The sequence below is a fragment of the Amia ocellicauda genome, chromosome 23, assembly GCF_036373705.1.
Source record: "Amia ocellicauda isolate fAmiCal2 chromosome 23, fAmiCal2.hap1, whole genome shotgun sequence".
In the NCBI taxonomy this organism is placed as follows: domain Eukaryota; kingdom Metazoa; phylum Chordata; class Actinopteri; order Amiiformes; family Amiidae; genus Amia; species Amia ocellicauda.
The window spans coordinates 842,535-867,147 of NC_089872.1; the positions used below are offsets into that span (position 1 = coordinate 842,535).

The following is a 24,613-nucleotide window of genomic DNA, read 5'->3' on the forward strand; positions in this document are numbered from 1 at the left end:
ACCATCGTCGTCATCATCATCTGGACTTCATTATCAATATTAAAGGTAAAGTCTTTTTGTTCACTAGTAAAGTTACGCTAACAAATTAGTGTAAATCACGGCCATAGAACCTAACCCAATTTTTACCATTGGCTTTTAGTCTTGCCAACCAGTGGGTTTTTCAGGAACCTAATTGGCATGGGATTACTGTATTGCTGTGTCATGTTTCCTGCTACTGTGATTTCTCTGTGTTGCTTAGTGGGTTGACCATCAGAACCCACCTCAGAACATGGTTCAACCCCTCTCAGCCCAAGATCAAACACACAATGGGTGCTAGTAAGTGGAGCCTGTGACATCACACAGCACAAGGTGTGTGAAACAGTGTTTGGTCAGCATTCTGCCCCTTGGTAAAATAACTTTACAGGAAGGGTTAAATCTCTCCAGTGTCTTATCTTATTAATTATTAGTATGCTTTTAGTCATTACTGTTGTTTTCAGATAAAAGACAAAGCTCAGGGCATTTATTGCAGTGTGTACAGTACATTACCAGCTTCCCCTGTTTTTTAAGTGGGGAGCATGGAAGGTGTAAATGAGAAAACCACCGTCTCCTACCCAGCTGTCAGCAAAAGAGGAACCTGAAACACATGTTGCCAAGAAAAGTGTGAAAAACATTATTGTGCTGCCTGGCACGTTTTAAGAATGCTTAGAGGTGTTAAATTTCACTCCGCCAAATCGAAGTAGCAAAATCTTATCTTTTCAGAACATAACACAGCAGCCCAGATAAATCTCTGCTCTACACAGCTAACTAGTTCCACATTTATTATCTTCCATTATTGTACAGTAGATCTAGCATCCACTTTCATGCATAGAAGAAGGCCAAGCAGCCCTGGAATTAATTTTTATTCGTATTATTTAATTTCTGATATCATCATCAGTCTAAATTCATCAACTGCCTCCCAAAGATATTTCCAGTCATTTAAATCTATAGCTTCTCTTTTCCATATCATGCCTGCAAGATTTATGTCATCTTCCAGATCTTTGTTTGGGTTCCATTCGATAGCTTCTGTTGCAAATGTCTGATCTGTTCTTCTTGCGATGTGTGTAATCCATTGCCATTAACATTTTCAATCTTTCAGTTTCGCCTCATATATGTGTTGGGATCACTTAATTATCTTTTTAATTTCACTTCTTGTTATCCTATATTTCCACAATTTTCAGTGTTTCGGTTTCTGTAACATTTCTGTGTTTAGTGACCAGGTTTCAGAGTGAGCACTGGTGTAGATAACTGTATATGGATAGAAAGATAATCAATCAGTAGCTTAAATATGCTACTTACATGACCTCATGGACTTGTATTGTTGCTTTTTGGGGGTAACTGAACATGGGGAAAATAATATTAACACCTCAGAATCCAAATCAATTCAACTGCAGACAAACAAGGAACTATTTTCATACCACAATCTGCATCGAGATGGTGAAAAACGGGTCAGTGTTGCTATAATTAATTTTACCCCAGATATCACAGAAAACCTAACACTGACACCAGCAGTGAGAAGGACCAAGAGAGGTACACAGGGACCTTGCAGACACAATCCGAGACCCTGATCTTAAACAAATGAGGGCCTACAAAATGCCCTATGGGTTACCTCTGTGGGAGTTAGCCTACTGCCATCTGCAGTCCCTCGTTTAACTCTCATTTCAAATAATGCCTTAGAGCATGTCACCCTGATCATTCAGGCATTCAGTGAACTATGAAAAGAAAATGTTTGTTTGTGCGTGCGTGCGTGTGCGTATCTGCTGCATAAGCAGACTAATCTCACATCTACTCAGATGCTGCTATATGAAAATTACTTTTCCATTTATTGTTATACATAAAACAAATAAATACATTATTTAGCTTTCTTCATTGAGAAGATACTGTCAGGGAAAGCCAGATGAACATGATTTCGAGATTTAGCATACTAGCACATCTATTAAATGTCTGTTGCGCTGCCCTGATGGTATCTGATTAATGAAGGGAATAAAACAGAATGTACATCTTTTAAGACACTTAGGTAGTATTTTGGATAGGGAAACACTGCACTACACTAATCCACTTAGTATATATTGATCAAATGGTAACACTCCACAGACCCAAATTGCTGATGAAGGAGAACGCAATAAACACTCCAAAAAACAAAATCAGAACCCTTTTGGCAGTTTTTTTCCTTATATTGCAGAGATGAAGGATTTCAACACAAACAGATTCTCATAAATTGTAATAAAAACATAAAATAAAATGGCAGGCAGGCTACAAATATAACCAGCACAATATGCAAGTGTCAGGATACTGAGTGAGCAATATTTCATCTGCTCCACCTTACACTGCTTAAGTGCCCAGACAATACATCAACAGCACGTGCAAAAGCTGGTAACATTATTACTGGAGCAGTGAGCAATGAAGTAATTACGAAAGTACAGAACAGGGCTTGTTAAGTTAGGAGAGGGAGAAACTTTGTTCATTGCGATTGTGTCTGGAAAGTACTTTAAATTTCATTATGCAACATACAAATAAACATCTCAAGAGCATGTTGCATTAAAAGCTCACTGAAAGCTCAGAACAGACATGGAATGTGCGACCTCATTAAAGCACAATACACAGATACACTAGTACTCTTGGCACTATTATAATCTTGGTAGCAGTCAACTGTGAGATAGGAGGGGAAGGAGATACTGCACAGGTTCCTAAACACTATGGTCTGTCACAATTGCATAAGAACAGCACTGGGAATAAATTATTTATTATCACCATCATCATAATTTCCTTGTTTTAAAAAATATTAACATACAATGTCTTAAGTAATCATAATATTTAATATTAAATATTAAAATTCACATTCACAAAATGACACAGGTCATTGTAAAATTATTTTAAGTTGCCCTGGATAAGGGTGTCCGCTAAGAAATATAATATTGGTCAAAAGTACAGTAAATAACTTTCTGGGTCTGAAAAATAATCACTTACACCCCTTTTATTAACAAGGAAGACATCAAAACAGAAACCATTCCAATCACATGTGAGGATATTGTTTCTTTAAACATAGAAACTTGGCTGGGGTATTTAGAGGAATACAATTTGTCTGCCTGTACTGGAACACAGTTTCGTCTGAGCTTTCAGAGGCACCAACAATGCTTTGTACTTAATTCCTTCAGTATCTTCAATCTGCACTTACACCAAATAGCAAAATAGCTGCTCAGCAAAATACACAGAGTGCCGTGGGAAAGAAAATACAGACCTAAGCGTTCCTGAAAGGAAATAAGGCAACTAAAATACTGTGCCAAGTAAATAAATAAAATAAAGCTTGTTGAAATACAAAATAAAAATCACTTACGTGATCACATTTGCATTCAGAGACTGTGATAAAGCCTGTCATAATCAGAAGTCATAATTGTATGACATGTAAAATGACAATCACCTCAGGTGAATTCATTCTAAACCCTACCAGAGAAGACCATCTGCACAGCTGAATAATCATTCTGTGCCGCAATTCTCTTACATATTGTTAAACACACCATTCATATTAAATGCAAACAAATTGGAACTGTTTCATTTTTACACCTTTCAAGACCAGAGTAAGCTTCAGGTTCTTTTCACTGAGATTAGATACACTGTGAGAATTTTAAATAGTTTTCTCGTCATTTTGAAGTGTTACTTTGTGTCCCTGTTAGTGTGTATGTTAATGTTTACTGATGTCATTTTATGCCAGTGTTGCTGTTACTTTTTTTTAGCTAGAGTTCACTTGCACAAGGGGTGTTAATCTCATGATAATAAATAAAACACCTTCCACTGGGGAATTACAGCATCACGTATGTTTTCGGTTCAAAAAGTGTGATTTTCTTATATTCTCACTAAGGACATTTATTTGTAGCCATTTCACCCACACCAGCCACTAACCCAAACCTTCTGAGGTATTACTTTGCTGCTCACAATTTGACAGTTTGCAAACACACAGAAGGATATCCAAGACAACTTTCTTTAAAACTGTGGCACTGCTTTTCAACTATACATTTTCTAAATTACCCTGTATCACAAACCCTTAGGATTAGCACACTGCATGTACCTATTTAGGTAATTGTCTAGATGTAGGCCTCAACCAAGACAATTTAGTATATGGATTACTTGGTCAGATTCACATTTCTCCTCCTCTGGAAGATGAAGAAAAATAAATTACATTCCAAAATCAGAATTGATTATATCTAGAGCTGCTTCGATTAATCGGGTATATTAATCAACTAATGAATTGATCGACGATCAATATCTTATCAATTTAATCGAGCAGATATTTTTTTTCCTTCATTATATTGACTGGCGATTATACGGTTAACACCATAAGCACCGATAGCTGTTTAAATGCTGGAAATGGAAATATTAACATAAAACATTAAAATGATTGGTATAAATAACATCAAAGCGCTGCTTTAAACAAAAACAAAAAACGCATTACTCCACAGTCAAATTAATGAGACAGGTGTTTATTTGCGGGGTAATTGCGGAGTACAGTTGTAAGAAGACACTTGTAATGCTATACAATGCGTGTGTTTTTCAAGCACATGAAAGACTGTAGACTGTAGGTGAGGTAGAGACTGCGACTTGGACTTGATTTGCGTCTATGCAGCTAAAACACCGTAGGCATATTTTATACATATATTTAGGAAAAGTCAAGAACAGTATGCACAGTGTATTCAGGAACACAGGGTAATTTAAATGAAATCAGTCAAACTGAGCAGCCCTGTGCTTCTAGTGTTAAATGACAAAGGTGAATCACACAAGAGATCACATCACAAGAGCCACAGTACAGTGTCTGCGCACAAACTGCAGGGTTACAGCTGCTAATAGGAAAACTACAGTCTAGCTCTGGATTCAGAAGACAAAGTAAAGGTTTTCTGTTTCATCTGAAAGAGATGCTTTTCTTAAAAGGGCAGTGTGGGCATTTTACAGTATCATTTGTGAGCAAACACCACAGCATTGTCAATAAACTCGCACTGATTTACTGTTGTTGTTTTTTGAATAATATACATTTCCATTTCATTGTTGTTACCATTGATTTAGCATTGTTATAGGCTACTGTAATATCAATGTCTAGTATATATATATTAGAGTATTACTGTGTAGCACAACCACTTAAAGGCCATTACACTCATTTTAATAAGTGCCGATCTACCGATTAATCAACTAATGGCCATTGATTAACCGATCAACAGCCCTAATTTTATCATTACTGCACTAAAAGACGACAACAACAAAAACAATGTCAATAATATTTGATACAAAATAAACAGTACATTTAAAGTTTAAAGTTTTCTGAACCCCTCGTTTATTTATCCGATGTTCAGCTTAAAAGATCATCCGTGGAATATATGGAAACATGGAGAAGCATCGAGGCCATGGAGAAGTACAATATCACTGAATAAATCAGGCAAATGTTGCGAATTCCATATCTGCAGTGCAATTCACACAAGCAGAGAAGGGTGCAGAAATGTGCCAACACTTCATCAAACAGATTTATACAAAAAAATAACACAACCTGCATTGCTTATTACATGACTATATGGGCCTCAAACTTAGCTGTCAAACTCAAACCCATTGTAATGGTTTATGAGACACAAAACAAGAAGAGATCAATTCAGAATGAAAAGCAAATCTCTGAGGCAGGAGCCTATGGTAAATTACATTTAGTTTACAGGTCTAAAGCAGAATTCTGAAGGGGAATATGGAACTGTGTGGAAATAAAAACAAATTTAATTAAACAAAAAAAAAAAATCACTTGAACCATGAGGAGACTGTAATATGCTGTACTCTTTCTAGCAAGGTCTGGTGAAGAATCTGCTTAAAAAGTGACTGCACATTCAATGAAAACAGTATCTATACTTCAAGTCAATAGATCACTACCCTCAGACTACAACAAGGTCATGTTGTCTGTGTTGCTGAATTCAACCCTTAGGTCCAGTTTCTGCATTTGTCTGCACGTAAATGAAGAATTAGAAAAAATAAACTGATATTTCCATATGCTGCCTAAGTTACAGTCGGTCATCCTGCACAGTTGTAACAAGAATATCAACCAGGGGGCCCTCAAAGATTTGACAGCAATAACAAACAACAAAAACTTTATAATGTTTGCTGCACTTAGTGACAAATGAGCCCAGGTGATAGAACATAAAGTTTAAAAACGAGAGGAGGTCATTCGACCCATCGTGCTCGTTTGGGGTCCATTAATAACTAAGTGATCCAAGGATCCTATCCAGTCTATTTTTTAATGTTCCCAAATTTTCAGCTTCTACCACATCGCTGGGGAGTTTCTTCCAGATTGTGACAACTCTGTGTGTGAAGTAGTGTCTCTTGTTTTCCATCTTGAATGCCTTGAAGCCCAATTTCCATTTGTGTCCCCGGGTCCGTGTGTCCCTGCTGATCTGGAAAAGCTCCTCTGGTTTGATATGGTCAATGCCTTTCATGATTTTGAACACTTGAATCAAGTCCCCATGTAGTTGTCTCTGTTCCAGGGTGAAAAGGTTCAGTTCCCTCAGTCTCTCAGTAGGACATTCCCTTCAGACCTGGAATAAGTCTGGTTGCTCTCCTCTGAACTACCTCTAGAGAAGCGATATGTTTGTTGAAGTGTGGAGCCCAGAACCGTACACAGTATTCGGGATGATCCAAGTCTCTTTTAATGACCTGTGCTGCCGAGATTGTATCTGCTGAACCACCTATTTTAGTATCATCTGCAAATTTGACAAGTTTGCTAACTATCCCAGAGTCCAGATCATTAATATAGATTAGAAAAACCACATGCCTAATACTGATCCCTGTGGAACTCCACTACAACCTCACTCCAGTTAGAAGCAACTCCTCTAATCAACACACTCTGTTTCCTAGACATCAACCAGTTCATAATCCATCTACTTACATTACCCTGAATGCTTCCAATTTGAGAATCAGTCTTTGGTGTGGAACATTATCAAAAGCTTTTTGAAAATCTAAGTATATCATATGCTTTCACATGATCAACAGCTGCAGTTGCATGTTCAAGCTTTTATGTTTTTTTTTTATGTAATTTAATTACACTATAGGATGATACCTCCTAGATCTCGCAGATAAAATGCAAATATTTCAGTATGCTGCGTGAAATGTTTCCGATAGGAGTAGTGGTCTCTTAACCTCATGCACAAGATATGGCTGCCCATGAAACATATTTATAAATGTATCAATGCAAGTGGAATTTGAGTGTTAAACCTTTATTAAATTGATAATGTTGCTTAATTACCATGTGGGGTCTGAAAATACAATCACCAATGTGAGAAAACAAAAGGCATCTATTTGTTACAATTTATTCATTTTAGTTTACCATTTGTAATTATCCATAATTTTCACACTTGCACTTTATCTTCAATTAATTCACTGCACCGACTGCCAGCCTAATTTGTAAATCTGGAAAAGGAGCCATGAACAGTGGATTGCTTCTATATTCACCAGCCAGTGCAAATTGTGAAAATAATATTGACAGATTGATGCATAGATTCAGATGTAACAGTAATAAAATAGTCTAAAAGCATTTAATTTTAAAATTTGTATCAGACTAATGTTTTTTCAGGTGCCATGCAGTAATTAGCAGCAATATAAATATAGTATAGGTTTAATGGTCAATTTACCTATTAATTTATTTATGTCTCTGGGCAACTTGAAAAACCTGTTCTGTCTCAAGAGTCCCCCTGGATTATGGGGCCTGCTGGCTGCATAAAAACCCATAAACCAGCCATTTCTAAAGTGAGTTAAAACAAGCAATTAACTTATTCAATACAGATTTTTAGGGCTATTTTTAGAGTATTCAGGAGTTTGTTCTAAATTATCCTTAATGGTTCAGTTTAGCTGCTTAACTGACCGAAATTGAATATTTCCAAGTGTTCATATATAAAACATTTAAAGCTGTGGGTGTCAATCAAACATTTGTTCTGAAGGGAATAAAAGGCTAATTGCATAATGCACTGGAAAGAGTTTAAAGAAATCAGATCCCCATTTAGTATACTCAAAGCTTATATTTTCTGTTGTTTTCACATTTAACATAACTGCGTAACAATTCAACTGAAGAGACTAACGGTCCAAGTCTAATCTTTTCCTTCTGCACATTTACAATCAATATCTGACCAGCTGTCTAGCAGTGACTAGCTGTTCGGTGCCATATATATATATATATATATATATATATATATATATATAAATCATACTTTAATAGAATATAAATGGCACAATAGGCCAATTATAAGGTGATAATTATTAAATACATACAGATACATGTTTTTGTTGTCCCCTTACTCTATGAATAATTTCAAAAGTATTTAGAATGCAGTCAAGATGTCAGATTCTCTTATTATATATATAATTATATAATAATATATATAACTATATAATTACCCTGATTGGCCTAAAGATATGTACATAAGGAAACTGTCTAACAAGAATCCAAGCTGACAACACCTTACAAAGGAACCATGCTGTTAATTAATTTTGTTTATCTCTGAGATACATTCAGTGCCTATAGAAAATCTACATCCCCTTGAACTGTTTTCATATTTTTTTATATCAGTGCCTCAGAGTTTCATGTTTTGTTCCACTTATTTACCAGTCATACTCCACACCGTTAAGGAGGAAAAAAATAGTGAACAATATATACATTTTAAAACTACAAAACTGAAATATCATAATTGGATAAGTGTCCACCCCCCACAGTTAATACTTGATGGAAATACCTTTGGCAGCAAGTACAACTGTGAATCTGTTAGGATAGGTCTCTACCAACTTTTACTATTTGACAATTTTTCTTTACAAAACTGTTCAAGCTCTGTCAAGTGTTGGTAGACGGCAGTCTTCAAGTCATGTCACAAATTGTCGATTGGATTTAGTTCAGGATTCTGACTGAGGCCACGCAAGGATATTTCACTTTTTGTTCTTGAGCCACTCCAGTGTAGTTTATACAGAGTATTATTATTTTTGCAAACTACCAACAGTATTCAAGGTGGACTGTTTTGAGTACCTAACGGGCCAGATTTGTGGAGTGCTATGTTGTTGTCACATGCACACATGCACACTTGGCCATAAAAGCCTCTAGCTCTTGCAAAGTTGCCATTGGCCTTTTGGTCTCCTTCTTGCTCTGTCAGTCAGTGTGGGGGGGACAGCCTGATCTAAGCAGAGTCTTGGTGGTGGTACCATACACCTTCCACTTCTTCATAATCATCTTGTTCCAAAGCATATTTAAGGTCATTGATATTTTATGTACCCATCCCCTGATCTTTGCCTTTCAACAACATTGTACTGAAGTCCTTGGTGCTCATGGTTCAGTTTTTGCACTAGCCAGCATAGGGAACCTACAGGAACTGCTGAATTTATCCTAAAATCATGGTGAATCAATACATTTTGTTAACACAGCTGGAGGGTACCTAATTTAGTGTGTAATTTTGAACGCGAGTTAATTTAGGAATGTTCTGACATGGAGATTGACACTTATCCAACCAAGCTATTGCCGTTAATTTTTTAATTAATTGTAATTGTATTCAGATTTCAAGATTATTATTTTTTTGCTTGGAAATTGTGGGGCAGGATGTGTAGATACATTTTTATACCTGGTTATAAGTCAACAAAAGGTGACATTTCAAATGGGTGTAGACCAGTAAGAACTGAACAGCAAGTTTTTGTTTTTCATATATATTTTTATTACAAGAATATCCTAGGAACATAACAAGGAATGGCAACAAAAGAAGGGCCAGCAGATTTGAACAACTTCAAAGAATACAAAGTCAGGATAAAGCCTCTGCTGAGACTGCACTTTTGCCATCGCCACAGCTGTTCCATGAATATATGAAGCTACAAAGCACTGCCAAGCAAAAATACACAGATTTCTTGCATGCTTCACTGGATGCAGTCACAATATCCATTAAGACCACTCAGTAAAGCAAAACCATTTACATTCATTTATAATGTTTTAACATCAGTGTTCCCATTTTTAAAGCTGGTTTTAAGAGAAACACTTTAAGAACTTTAGGAGCAACTTTAGATAAACATTAAAAATGGGTCAAACAGAATGTTAGGATCTCATCATGAAAAAAGCAATGGCTTACATTTTTTGTATTCCTTTATAATATTAACTTGGACTTTGCATCTATCAAGCAGTTAATCAGCAAAATTGTTTTTTAAGCTAAAACACTAGACAGCAACAAGATCTTTATTTCAAGAAGATTTTACCCCCATGTAGAAAATGGTGGACACAAACATACTATTGACACATACAGAACTGCACAATGTAGCTTTGACAGTACTCTCCACTTTACATTGTATCAGCTAGTGTAAGCTAAGCTGTGTAGTAGTGTAAATTTTTTGCATCCTTCTCTCACTTGGAAACGAAACTAGAACTTCACAAAACAACTGTTCGGCTATGATGTTTTCTGGATGGGGTATAGAATGAACCAGCTGATTGACACTTTAATTTGAAAACTGTGAAAGGTAAATCCCATTAATCAGCACAGTCAAAAGAAACTAGAGAAAACCACGGTTTTCAGGGCTTATCGGTCTCTCTCCTTAGCTAATGTCTTCCCACAGTGCTGACTGATGAACACAATTGAAGCTGCTCTTCAATTTTCTTCAAGCAACTCCAAATCAGTGTCATTTCAAACTACACCCCGCCCAGAAAACACCCATCCAAACAGCAGAATCATGGTTTCTCGCAGGACTGAATGGCTTTCGTTAAGAATCTCACAGCTAACGCACACTAATTACAGCACTAGTACACATAAGAGGCCTGGATTTCCTCACAAGTTGGTCCAGCAGTGGCTCATTTCCTAGATCATCTGTTAAGAGACTTTCCACTACTGGTCAAAACAAGCCGGTTAATCCAATCTGCTCCAGCCAACTGTACTGATAAGAGAGGAGCTGATTAGAGCTAAAAGGGAGAAAAAAGGGAAAGAGAAATATATTCATCTCACTTTCCTGAGTGAGGGGTGTGTGGTGATGACTGTCACTGCAATTAGTCGACCAGAAACAATGCTGGTCCTCTCGCCAGGCTTCACCTCATCAAAGCTTTCCGCAGGCACTGAAAGAGAAGCGTGTTCCAGACCAAAAGTTCTTTCCCAGCTTTATTCCAATACTATACAGATGCTTGGACACACAGCTCATTTACACAAGCTTTAGAATCACAATATGAATGTGTAAATGTGTTTCTCTGACAATTCAGATATTAAATGTAAACGGGTCAAAAAAAAAAAAAAAGAACAAAAAGACCAGCTTGAAATTCATCTTAATGTTCCAAAAATGCAACATATTTTGTGTACGATAAACATTCTATGTTTTTACTATGCCTGGTGCTCCGTATGACAAATTTGCCATCTAAAAGGAGATTTTTTATTTTTTTTGCAGAACTTGATTTGGATTGGTATGTAAACACAGAATGGTGTCTTTTAGAACATACATTTTCTGACACTTCTCCAGAAAACTTGATTTCAGACTATAGACAGACTATTGCTCCTCACCACTGACATGGCAGCAATTCAGATTTGGGGGTGGGGGGCCTTCGCTCACATTGAAATATCCAAAACTAAACCAACATGTTTTCTGTAATATCAAAAATGTTCAGAGACATCAAAAACAGTTTATTGCATGCATGAGCTATTTCCATGTATGTATCCATCTAGTTAAAATTTAACTTAAAACTTCCTCTTCAGAAAATCCAGTAATTAGTATCCCTTTATCTCTTGTCCAGGTACACAATCAAGACCTGCAAGTCCAGAAATCACATTTAGCAAGAGGCTGTCTAGACCGCTTTTCCTTCATTGTGCTCTTAGAAGCAGAGAAACCAAAAGGAAAGCATTGCCATTGCTTTCCTCTGCACAGATGGCCCAGCTCATAGAAATCTGTCTCAGTGGAATAACATGCCCTCATTCCCATTTTATTTTCCCCCTGACAAAGTAGATAACGACAGTAAGCTGTAGTCTAGGCAATCTTGTGGGGGGAACAAGGCTTAAGAGGACCTTGTGTGGCACAGCTCTCTCCCCCACCGTATAAATACAATGTGTGAGAATTCTTGAGCTGTCTTTTCTGCAGACTCCAGCCATTTGGCACTCATTCCTCAACCTATCTGCTCCACAGAGTTGCCAGTAACAAGGAAAACTTGCAAAACTTCTTCAAATGCTTGTGTTGGAAATCAATATAAATCTGTAGATCGAAGCAAATGGAAACATCTTGAGGAGGTCATCATCAATATAGGCTGATGGTGATATGTTTTTTTTTTTTTTTTACCTTCCAGGAAAAAGTTATACAAATCTATTTTGAACATTCTTTTGTCTTTAATTGGGAGACTCAATATCTGAGAAATCCACTTTTACATCAGAACTAAAATAACCAAGCTAAACACAGCACTTGAGAAGCATGGAACCAGACCCTGTGTTCCCACATGTGTGCATGATGCGATGTGATCACAGATTAAGATGTATACTCAAACATGTGCAACTCACAAAGCCAACCATTAATGGAGTTACATAAAAATAGCCATGCAAAGGAAAACTGGCTATTCAAGTATTATTTTCTATGCATGAAAAGCCAAAATAACTAGTTGATTAAGAGGTCTGCATGAAAATAAAATAAAGGCTTTCAGTTGCAATGCTTATCAGGTTAACATTTTGTTGAGGAATTTGCTGTACATCGTTTATTTCCTCTCCATTATTTCAGATACACAACCTTAAAAACATCAACTTCCTTGAGAAATTTTAGCATGCTTGTGATTTAGGGGGAAAAACGTGTTGTTAAAGACTGAAGTTTAATTTGGTTCCACACAGAGGAAATGCTGATAGAGCAGACAATGACATAAACACCGGAGGAATTGCGCTTTAACAAAAAAACAGAAAGAAAAAAAAATTTGAACTTCTGTTTATTATTTGGCAGTGCTTCCTTTAAACAACCAGCACAGATTACCTTTAATAAACTGATTTCAAGATATGCTGGTCTCACAATGCGATCCAATCAACTGTTCATAGGGTATGGCCTGCCATTGTTTGCACCGCCACAGTTCCCAGTAACAATTTTCTGAACAAATCCAAAGCAGAACGAAGTGACTCTTTTAATTATCTATCTCCTGTCAAAGCAACTCGGGAATCCTCGGCAGAATGTGTCACTACACTGACAGGTGTTTCCCACCCCCACCCATTCAGATAAAAGCTTTTACATAGAAAAGGTCTCAAGCCTGTCTTCTCCAAGGGCAAAATCTGCTACACAGAGTATTGATTTTTATCTGAGGATAGTGATCTCGACTGATATTTCAGTACAGCCTGCTGTTGCTTCATGTTTAAGTACTCAATTGATTACAAGACCAAAAAAAGAGCAATTCTAACCCAACTGCTGAGCTGCTTATTTTCTCACTTTTTGTTTCATTTTCAAATACAAAGTGAAGAGAAAAAGAATCACACAAAAAAAAAGTGCTTAGACACAGACAAGGCATACATTGTTAGCAAATGTCATGCAATTTCTCCTTGAAATTTGATTAAGGTCACTGGTGTCTTTTCTTGGTGCAAAACAGTAACTGCACATAAACCAACAATAACAGTACACCTCTGTAAAGGGCAGGGTGAACATATTCTGACATTAAAAACTAAGAGATCTTAAATATTTGATAATCTACCATAGCCAACATTTTGATAGGTTTCCGTACTTTATTATTTAATGGGTATGGCAGCAATGTTAGGTAGGGCAGACTTGGTGTGGGGTTCTGATTGCAGTACACCAAACATTGTGTTGACTGTTGTCCCTGCATATGAAAAAGACTAACAAGAAAGTCATTTTCTAGTGCAAGTACAGTATTCAAGAGACACTATTCATATGAAGAGAATGTGTTTTTTATGGCATCAAGTGCAAAATCACAAGGTACAGATGAAGATGCAGCCAAAAAGACTAATAATGAACCATTTCTTCTAATCATTATGGAATATCCGGCCTGTAAGCTAATTCCTGGGGTTATGGTTAGTGCATATATCTGATCTCAGTCTTGCAGTCCACCGAGATGAAGGTCATTCAGCCTACTCACTACATTAGTTTGCCCACCACTGCTATAGGGCTACTTGCTACATTATTGCATTTGTTTCTCAAGTCACTTATTAAGCATTTTCTCATATTATTTTTCCTTTTCGTCAATTTCCACATACTGAACTATTCAAATGTGCAGTAAGCTATGTGAGTGGAAAATATCTACATACCAGAAGTCTTTTTTGTGTAGCTTTTACTGTTGTTTAGCGCAAATCTTTTTAGTTGGTAAAAATCATTTCCTTCACATAGTACTAAATAATTCTATTGTATTGGCTCCCATGAAAATTATATTTTGAACATCTTGTATCAAATCTAGGCTATTTATTTTTACAATTTATTTACATAATAACAGAATTGGGATTTCTTATATTTTTTATTTAGAGTCATAACAATTTAAAGTTTGCTTTTTAATAGCTATAAAACCTTGAAATGGGTTATTACTAATTAATATCAAAAGTCTTCTCCTAAATTAGATTCTTAGACTAATATGTGGCATGAATAAATGGTTGTTTGCCATTAAGCACATTCTGGATGAGGGAAAGTCAATAATATATTTCCTTTCACAAATGGAGGCTAGACCCATTTACCTCTTATGTAAGTGATACCACTGTGATTATACAGTGCTTGTTTCAGTTTTCATTTCTCCCTTGCTCACTTCCGACATGAATTTATTCTAAGATGCAAGGCAGCCAGCCAAATACCCAGACTTTAACTTATCCCCCGTATGACATTAATAATTAATACAAGGAAAGAAGCTTAAAAAATTTCCCATTCTCCAAATGTTAGTTCAGAAGCCACATGATCACTTGGAAGATCCCTTTGCTAGAGCACTATTTGGAATTTCAGCACTAGGGATTTTAAAGGGCTTCATTCTGCCTTTACTATAGAACCGCAAAAAACATATCAAAACTTCAATGTCTGAATCTAATCAAACGCTGCATTCTGGGTTATTAAAATTCATCTCACATGCAGTCCTTTCTCAGATTCCAAATTATGCATACAGCAAAAAAGGACACATTGACCCTATGATCAATGATATGGTTCATTCAATTTTAATCACTGTTTAGTTGCCTGCTCGCCAATTTGAATTTCACTCTTTAAATCTGAAACAAAAAACAGAATACATTTCATATAGCTCAGTGCACCCCAACTCATAAATACATAATAGTGTATATAATATATGTAGGCTATTTATTTATCTGTTAGATCTTCACATCTTTCTTCTGAGGAAAGAGTTAATTTGGCATGTGCTTTGAAGGCAGGCAGTCATGATAATGAATTCCCTTCATCTCATAAAAAAAACTAAAAGACAAATAGTACAAATAATGTATATTTCTAAGCCACTGAGAGTCCTTTAAGGAAGGTAGGTGAAGGGTTATTTATGAAGACAAGATTCTCCAGAACTGTCTTAGTGGATTTACAATTCAAAAAGTAAACAAATACATGTAGCATATTTCATCTCTTTGTGATCTTGAAAAATGTTTCAAAGACACAGGAAACCTTGAATAAAATAATAAAATACCCTTTTATTGGTCAAATTGTGTTTAGAAATTTCATCACAATAGATCCTATCATAAATCAATCCTAGTAATACAGTGTGCTTGTGAACCATGTTGCCCTTGGATTCTATTGCCGTCTAGGCTTGTTTTTCAAACTTAACTATCACTGCAACAAGAATGAAAAAAGGCCTGTGTGCAAGCTATATAGGTTCTTAAAGTAGAAGTTCTATCCTCAAAATAGAAACTTAATCCACATGTCCTTTTCCTAGCTCATGTTTCAAGTGAAATATGCTTGGCCATTTCAATCTGGCTCCTAATTAGGCACAGATACACAGAAAACAACTACAAAACACATCGCAACTGAGCTGCTTATGGAGCATTTCTTAGACAGGAGGCCAAAGACTGAGGAGAATGGAGCATGACATACCCATAGCCCTTCAATGGGCTTTGACATGGACGCTAAAATTAAGAGAGTTGGGGGATATTGTCTTGCTATGCAGCTTGCATATAATCTTCACATAGCATTTTTCAGATCACAAAGATATCGGGTGGGAGTACTTTTTCTTAAGACAATTTTCCAAACTAGGAAAATGGTGTATTTAAACTAAAATAATGACCAGTACAGAGACCCATTACACCACACCTCATGACATCACATGCTAGGACCAGGAGACTGTCAGGTTGGCCGGTAGCCTGCTGCTGTGGGAACAGAGCTCTCCTGAGGGAAATTAAACTTCAAACGCATCCCAGCAAAAGGTCAAAAACACTTGGAAGTACCACCACACAGGTCACACCTACACAACAGCTTGATATCCCCACCAGCTGTCTAATGGTTGCTCCCCAGGCTATTTCACATTAAGTTAGAAACAACACTGAATTTCTGATGGGAAACATTTAATAGAGGGTGTTGACAATAAACAGATTCCATTGCTTTATTTTAACAATCGTCCAAAAACAATAGACCTACAACACCAACATACCTTTAGAGTAGTCTCCTATGTATGTGTGAAATATGTTTCAAAATAGTCTTCAGTAACTGTTTTCTTAAGTATCGGTTTGAAATAAATACATTGTCAGCAAATCGTGGACATCTGATAAGAAGCAAAATGACTTGCGTAGTACGTTACTTATTCCCCTATAAAGTAAGCGTTGAGTAGGTATATTTGTATAGGATGCTATAAAATCTAATAAGTGTCTTTCATTTAGTAACTCCATTAAATGAAATATCATGAATGCAGTCAGAGGCTGTACATCACACTACAGTCCCATTACAACATGACAAGTCCTACAGTCTGTGCGGTGGGTAATCACCATTGTTCAACAAAAATGAAAATGCATTTGAAGCAATATTGCTTATGCCACCGGCGTGCTTGTAGTTAGGGGAAAACTTGGGACAATCAATTCGTGGATACAATCTAGTATGACGAATGCAAATAAGAGCTTAGATTGTAGTTTAAATTATATGTAAATAGGCATGTCGCTATTGCCAAACAACTACACCAGATATGCCCTCTACTGTTGGTCAAATCATCAATCAAGCTTGGTTCCTCAGGAGATGTTTTGGATCAAAAGACGAAGTGATATGAAAAGCGAGGAAGGTCAAAACCATCAGTAATGAAACTGAAAAATGAATGAACATGTTATCTTCATGCGATCTGCTAATTCCATAAGTGTGTTATATCAGAACAAAAGCAGCAACCAACAACGGTAATAATAATAATAATAATAATAATAATAATAATAATAATAATAATAATAATAAATGGGAGACTTTTTACAAGAACATTAAAACACTTGCACAGCAGCTATGGGTAAAACACAAAAATGAATATATCTGTGACTACACGCTAAACGAAAGCCACCTAGTGTTTTACTAAATGCATGACTCGCAGTTCCCTACTGTACTTCTGTGCTGCGGTGCGGTAGTCCGCTCTGCTTTACACTGGTTCACACTCAAGTGAAGGGAATTTACATGCAAGGCTAACACCTAATACTACCAAACGATTTTATTATATTAAGAGTTGTTGCTTTAAAAGTCCACGACATAACAAACAATTAAACACAATAAAGAACAGCGTCAATACATCAACTACTATCCTGGTATATGCAAGTGTATTCAACTATAAATGCTACTACACCATCGTCATCATCATCATAGTAGTGCCATAGTAGTAGTTAAACATTCTTTGAACAAGTGGCTAAGTACTAATTGAAGCCCCATTCTCTTATTTTGGGGGAAACTGACTTTTAAGATTTAAATAGCATAGGAGCTTCACCAAAACTGCGCTTTACAAATACTCTACCCTGTCTTACAAAGATACCAGTTATCAGACTGAGTCCCATAAGCACAGTAACGCAGGTAAACTTCCAGCTGCACTGCTTTAACTGGCACACGCAACTCCTTCAACAAAAACACAGGACTGGTGATCTTACCTTCTAATCCAGCCAAAGCAGATCCCATGACAGCCTGAAATCACAGAGCTAAACGAATATTGTTATCATCCTTGGGCGTCTCGTTCACTGTTCAGTCTGTGGGCAGCACTACACAACCTCCAGCCGCGACCACCCTCCCCGCCTGCAAGACAACATCCAACTGCGATCCTTCTCCCACTGCTCTGACAGCACCGCCTGGAGCTCCTCCCACCGCGACTTCTGATTGGTCAACGCGGTCCGTGCGGTCCCGGATAACTTGCCAACTGAAATGACAATCATTACTAGCCATAATACCGCAATGAATGCTGGGGAGTGGAGTTCTACCATTTTAACCAGCTTAAAAAGGGCATTATGTTTGTTTTCCCTTCGATCCCAAAATAATGTCTAATAGACAGGTTTTTTTTAAGAAATGTAATTGTATCTACGAGGAGGATACATTTAATGCAGATACTGTAAGGCAAAAGTGTTATCATTTAGCGCTTACAAGTTGAAGGAGATGTCGCGGTGAAAAGTTGGAGTGCTAGTGGCACCAACTGGAGAGTTATTAAAATATATAATTTACTGTATGGTGTCTCAAACGATTAACCCACATCATTAATGATTTGGCTGTTGCATGCATACAAGGCAACGTTAAAATACATTAGCATTTTAAACTTCAAGGGAATTGTAAGCAGTAGAGAACTGGCAGTAAACAATACACAAATAGCCTACGTATAAATAAAGTTAAATAGGCTAAATATAACAATAATCACAACATTTACAGTAATGCTTGTAGTAGCAGTAGTAGTATAATGATGAAACGCGTGTGATTATTAAATAACGCACTACATTGTTCTAGGCTGCCTTTCTCCACTTTCTCGAAGAAAACTACGTTTCCCAGAAGGCGTCTGTGGTTTCGCTATAAACATGCGACTGCAGTCTGTTGCCCTGGTGCTGCTGGCTGGACTTAAAGCTTGTTAACGGATTGCAGTCCTGTTAGAATCGGACTGGGAAATGTGTGGTTTTAACAAATGTTTAAGTGTCGGACCATTCTTGTTTATGTTATTAGTTTGGGGATGGTTTCGAAATGCAATTTTTTTAGCGATTGATTTGAAGGAACTTTGAAAAACTGCCTTGGAAGGACAGTTTTGATTTCTGTAGCCAAATGGATCAAATGGAAACTCTTTTTTCATTTGAAGTTGTCGTGGAGTACATACGCATGGACGCGATCCACAAAGCCGGCGTGCGGCCAGCCGTGGGACTGCGCTTATTGGATTTCCCCACTTTGCTGATCTATCGAAGTGATCAAGGACGTGATTTACTGGAAGATCCCGAAAGTGAAAAGGAAAATATAACTTATGAACGTTGTCATCCACCTGGGGGAAGGAGCGCAGAGTTCACTTTTAAGAAAGGCAAGTCATGCTTATTTAAAATGAAGATGGACGTGCTGCACACACACCTATCCAACACACCTCTCTACGCCATGGTTTTGGATTTAAGCAACGCGGTTCCCAAATTACTCGGCAGCTCCCTGATCTCGCTGGCGAAAACAGCTGACAGGATCAAGGCAGATGTGGAGCAATATGGGATTTCAACTCCATCTGCCCAAGGTGAAAGAGGTGTCTTTGTTGTTAGTAATCTGATGGGGGAAAGGGTGGGCTGCATTTCCCTCGGCTTTAAATTTTTTAGTTTGGGGGCGAGTTTGATGGCCCACATTCCTGAAAGCAGGCTTTTAAAAACTGGGTCTGAGCAAGTTAAAGGACACACCACAGTTAAACCTTCAAATAATTCTGCAGAGGGTGACAAAACTGGGTCTGGAGATGTATGCATGTTACCTCAGATAACCCCCGATGACCCCTGTAGTGTACTTCTTCAGAAAATTGAGATAGAGGGACAGCAGACTGAGATTGAGCCAGACATAAACAAAACAAATGTGAAGTCAGCTGAGACTCAGACTGAAGGTGGTGAGAGGAAGCAAATGAGGCGGACAGAAACTCATGAAAAGAATGTAGGTTTTGATAATGCAACAGATACAGCCATATTTTGCCCTCCACCTCTGTACTACAGACACTCGGAGAGAGAACAAGAACGCAATTCTGATCGATACCGACCGATCAATGTGGGGAATGAAGACCTGGGGGTCGATTATCTTTGTTCTGAGGAGGACGAAAGCATGGAAGAAAGAAATCAGCCTACCAAAGATCGGACCTTTAAAACCCCAGGGGGCAAATCTGAAAGCAGCAGTGCAGCACTGGAAAAGCACACTGCACCAGCAGCAGCCCTGGGGGATGCTCTGAGACAGCTGCCTTTGCTCAATGCACTTCTGGTTGAACTGTCTTTGTTGAGCAGTCAACCTCAGCAGCCACCTCTATCCATACATCCCCATCTTGCTTGGCTGTACAGATCTGTTGAGGATGGTATCCATAGAGAACCACAGAATGCGAGGTCAAGATCAAAAGCCTACGCCGCCAGTGCATCAAGGACGCCAACGTCAGTAAGAAGGACACCCAGTCCGGGACGGCAACAACAGGCATCTCAGGTGAAGTCAGCAGCCTCTCTTCCAGAATGCCCTACGGAGACGGGGAAATCGCAAAGGAAAAGCATTAAGCAGGGGAAACCCGTAAAGAAGGTCCAGTCTCCGACACCACCACGAAAGTTACTCTACGGCCTTACAAATACTCTGCGCCTCAGGCTGAAGCAGACAAACCCTGATATGTTAATCTGCCAAGAGCGCCAGGAAGAGTTCCGCAAGAAGCGAGCCGAACTGCTGAAGGGGAAGGGCAAGAAGGGTTTTGTGGCGAAGGAGAAGCATACGCCAAATGTTACCCACGTCCAAAGCAATTCCCACGGACTTGCAGCAAGCAAGACTCTCGACAGCCATGTTAGACCGCTGATCAACAGCTTGGAATTGGACTCGCCACAGATAGAGAATTCTGTGACGCGTCTCGGAAATGAACAGGAAGGGATGATCAACTGGGTCGGTCCTCATTCGCGCACACCTTCGCCTCGGGGGATTGTTTCTGCGGCAGTTCCCAAAGGCAGCAAGCAACCCACACCTGTGTTTCCTCAAAGAGATCTGCAAGTCCGAATTCCCAGAGTACTCCGGCAGGGGTCGGACAGGAGCTCCGAGGAAGTGGACACAGGTGAAACCAGTTTTCCCCCACTCAGCTTGTCAAAGCCAGGGTTCCAAAGTACAAGTCTAGATGATGAGATGAGCCCGGGGAGCAGTAGATTCAGCATCCCAGTGCAAAATTATTCGGATGATTTTATTGATAGCCCTGAGCCCTGTGAGTATCTAGAGGATTTTACTAGTCCTGAGCCTACTCATTATAACATCAGCCCTGACCCAGCATTGCCAAGTCCAAGGAAGGGATTTTCCCATGAAGACTCAAGGACAAGGAGCAGTTCTTTAACAAGCCAAAGACTACCACTCCCTCTCCCTGTTCAAGCAGATACTTCTCCTACACCAGCTCTCAGAGGCACACACATCAGGCATCACAGAGAGCCATCAGTCACCAGTGTGACCCCAGTAGACAGCGAGTTTGCCTTAGATGATCCTAAACAGCCAAGGAATGAAAGGAGTCCCAGTGTTCTGAAAAGAGGTTCCAAGGAAGAGTTTGACACCGAGAGACAAAGTGAGCCATCTCAAGACAGCCATTCTATCAGGACCTATCTCATGAGTCCAGGTTCCCCAAACAGCACCTCTGATCTTGGTTTCAGCAGAGATGATGTCAAAACACTCAATGACCAGGAAGATGAGGAGAGAGACAAGCTGGGATCACTGGCTTTTGAAAATAAGTACCATCACATCTCTGAGCTCGTAATGAACAAACTTCCTGGGTACACATTGTGAGCTTTTCCTGTTGTTAATGCTTTATAGACGTCCTCCAGTACCTTTAATTTTTCCAGCATAGGTATTGTTACGTCTGTGGAAAACTTTAAATGGGTGATTCCTATAATTGTTTTTAAAGTAACTTTAATGTTTTATTTTGTAATTGTTACATGAATTGCATTGTAATTGTATTAAATTGGCTTACAAAATGAATGGCCATCACCCGATAACAATAACACAATCATTATGGTATAATATATAGCACAGCAATAAAGATGCACTGTTATAAAATGTGTTATCGATAGGTACCATTCTGAAGCAATATAAAATTCCTTAAAATACCCTGATAAAACATATATATAATTTAACCATCAAATGTCATGTTATCCTCCTTTTATTTCTTACCTGAATATCACGTTATTCTGTTATGTTACCGGCACATAAGATGGGTGAATTCTGTATTAATGTGGACTTGTCCACCAGGGGCTGAACTGACATCTAACAAACTCACTTTGATAGGGAACATGGCTGAATATAAACTCGGTCCTCCAGGGTATGCTGCCACTGCACAGCAAGTCCTAATTATAAGTCTATATATGGCAAGACTCACCTTGAAACTGCTAATGCTTGTCTGAATGGGAAAAAACTTTTTTGCTTAGAAAGTAAAATTGTACACATTTGATAAGGCATTAAATTATATACTGTTATGTAAGAATCAGTTGTTCCCAGTCAGATAATGATCTACATTGTATCAGTTTGTTATGAGTTTTCTACTTTATATGTATGTTTACAGTTAATAAAAAGTCTAAATTCACTGTATCATCAAAAGTAATTAAATAAGTCATGATCATTGATTCTATTGCAGGTTATGTGCAGTGATATAGACATTTTGCTCTGTTGAGGGAAGCACTGCCTTGAGTATGTATTGTGATATTTTTTGGGGGAAACGGTACAGCAAGAACTCCTGGATTTATTGGTGAGAGCCCATGTCTCAACTAACTCACAGTGTCACATGTTGGGAGTGTTATGGTCCCACTCAGATTTATCAACTCAGTCCCATAGAACAGCTCTTTGATGATCTGGACGTGCGAAACAGGAAGGCTGCAGAAACCAGCTTCTCCTGCTGCATCACAAAAAGTTCTATGGGAGCAAGGGCGCATTATTCAGTTATTCAGTTCAATCAGGACTGCAGTAGTCGTTAAGGTCAAGGGAAGACATACATGAAATTAATTCCACTGTAACTGCAGTGGTTTGGCATTTGTCTATTGTTCCGTTTTGGTAATGCAGAGTATTTCCAATTATCAAAACCATATACTAATGACATTACTGTTCTGTAACAAATGTGTATTGTGAATGTGACAATTTTGTATTTATTAATTACATAAAAAATAAACTTTTGTAGTTTGGTAAATCCTTATTAATATATGTCAGTGACAGTGGGTTTGAACATGACTAGTTTTATGATGTGTTTTGCATTCCTGTTTCTGAGAGAAAACAATTAGCATCTGACAAAACTGATCTTCGTTTGGGAATGTTATTTATATATGTATTAATTTATTAAAGAATGTGATTGCATGAAATATTAATTGTAGCTAATTTTACTGTTCATTGTAAGCTTACAATGGAAATTACCCTAAAGCATAAACTTATAAAGCTATAATTTTAGAGCTGAATTTGTATACAGCTACTACAAAAAGTGTGCATTTATCATTTGTTCTTTATGACAAAATTAATGTGATTGTGTCAGTACTATTAATCTTTTAATCTACTGCTTTAAAATAGATACTTTAGAATATACTGACTGCTTCATTTTAAGTTTCATTTCTAAAAGCCATAGATTCTGATTAAATATATTGGTAACGGGAATTGGTTCTCATTTTTGTTTCGCAATATATATACAAAACAGCTCTCTGGGGAAGACTTAAGAATTCAATTCCCTATATTCCACGTATTTTTTCACAGCCTGCCCTCTTTCATAACCTAGAGAAATTGACTGGTGCAGACAATTCTCTTATACTGACCTTTCAGTTCATTGTCTCTTGTGAAACTGATCTAAATCTAAAATAAGTGCATTTTTATTTATATTTTATTTTGGATGAGAAAACCTGTTGCATTGGCTTAATAGAAAACACACTTTCACATTTTGACAAGCAGTTGTGATCAAAGTGTAACTTAAATTATTCTTTTTATTCCCATTTCACTTCAGTGGTTATGAATTAAGTACTCCATAATCAGATAGAAAATACCAGACACTACATAAATGCTTAATATTGCAGTTGACATTACATAGAGCTCAGTTTGGAAAAATTCCCTCCCACCCCCACCACTCCAGAAAAATACATTAAATAAATAAATAATTAAAATCTCCTTTTACAAATGTCCAAGACAGTTGCTTTAATAAGCACATGCATGTTTTATTTGAGTCTAATATTGATTGGAGGTTTAGGTGCAAACAACACTTTTGTTCTTCAGCTGTAGATTCTCATCTCATTTAAAATAAACTGTGATGCAAACCTGCCAAAGAAAAGGTAGTGAGAGACAATCAGACGTTATTCAATAATATACTGGTGGGTGGTGAGTCACAGTGCCTGTCTACTGCACAAATGAGTATTAAAGACACTCTTTCCAGCCAAGCATGACCTGCATTATTGATAGATATCTCCAATGCCTCGTTCTGCTAGGCATTGCACAACTGAGACCAGACGTCTGTCTTGGTTTGCAAGATTTAAACTGACACCAGACAAAATACATCTCAAGGCTGTTGTCAGTTGGCATTGACCTTGGCCCCAGTCAAGTTAAGAATATA

At 37.7% G+C, this 24,613-nt stretch overlaps 2 protein-coding genes across 6 annotated transcripts in view; one reads left to right on the forward strand and one right to left on the reverse strand.

Moving 5' to 3' along the window:
* LOC136719449 (signal-induced proliferation-associated 1-like protein 2) overlaps positions 1-18,143 on the reverse strand; it is a 135,106-nt gene extending 116,963 nt beyond the window's left edge. For all 5 annotated transcript variants that reach the window (XM_066697379.1, XM_066697377.1, XM_066697378.1 and 2 more), the window contains exon 1: positions 17,997-18,143. The gene's annotated coding sequence lies outside the window, so the exon portion shown is untranslated. The remainder of the gene's footprint in view (positions 1-17,996) is intronic.
* A 780-nt stretch (positions 18,144-18,923) lies between these two features.
* map10 (microtubule associated protein 10) lies at positions 18,924-23,387 on the forward strand. The gene has a single exon (XM_066696914.1). It carries the CDS (start codon positions 19,141-19,143, stop codon positions 21,826-21,828), a length of 2,688 nt encoding a protein of 895 aa, XP_066553011.1. The 5' UTR covers positions 18,924-19,140; the 3' UTR covers positions 21,829-23,387.
* Positions 23,388-24,613: the final 1,226 nt, after the last annotated feature.

What these genes read in the sequence shown, in the direction of transcription:
- map10 (XM_066696914.1), top strand. Translation starts at nt 19,141, where the DNA reads ATGGATCAAATGGAAACTCTTTTTTCATTTGAAGTTGTCGTGGAGTAC.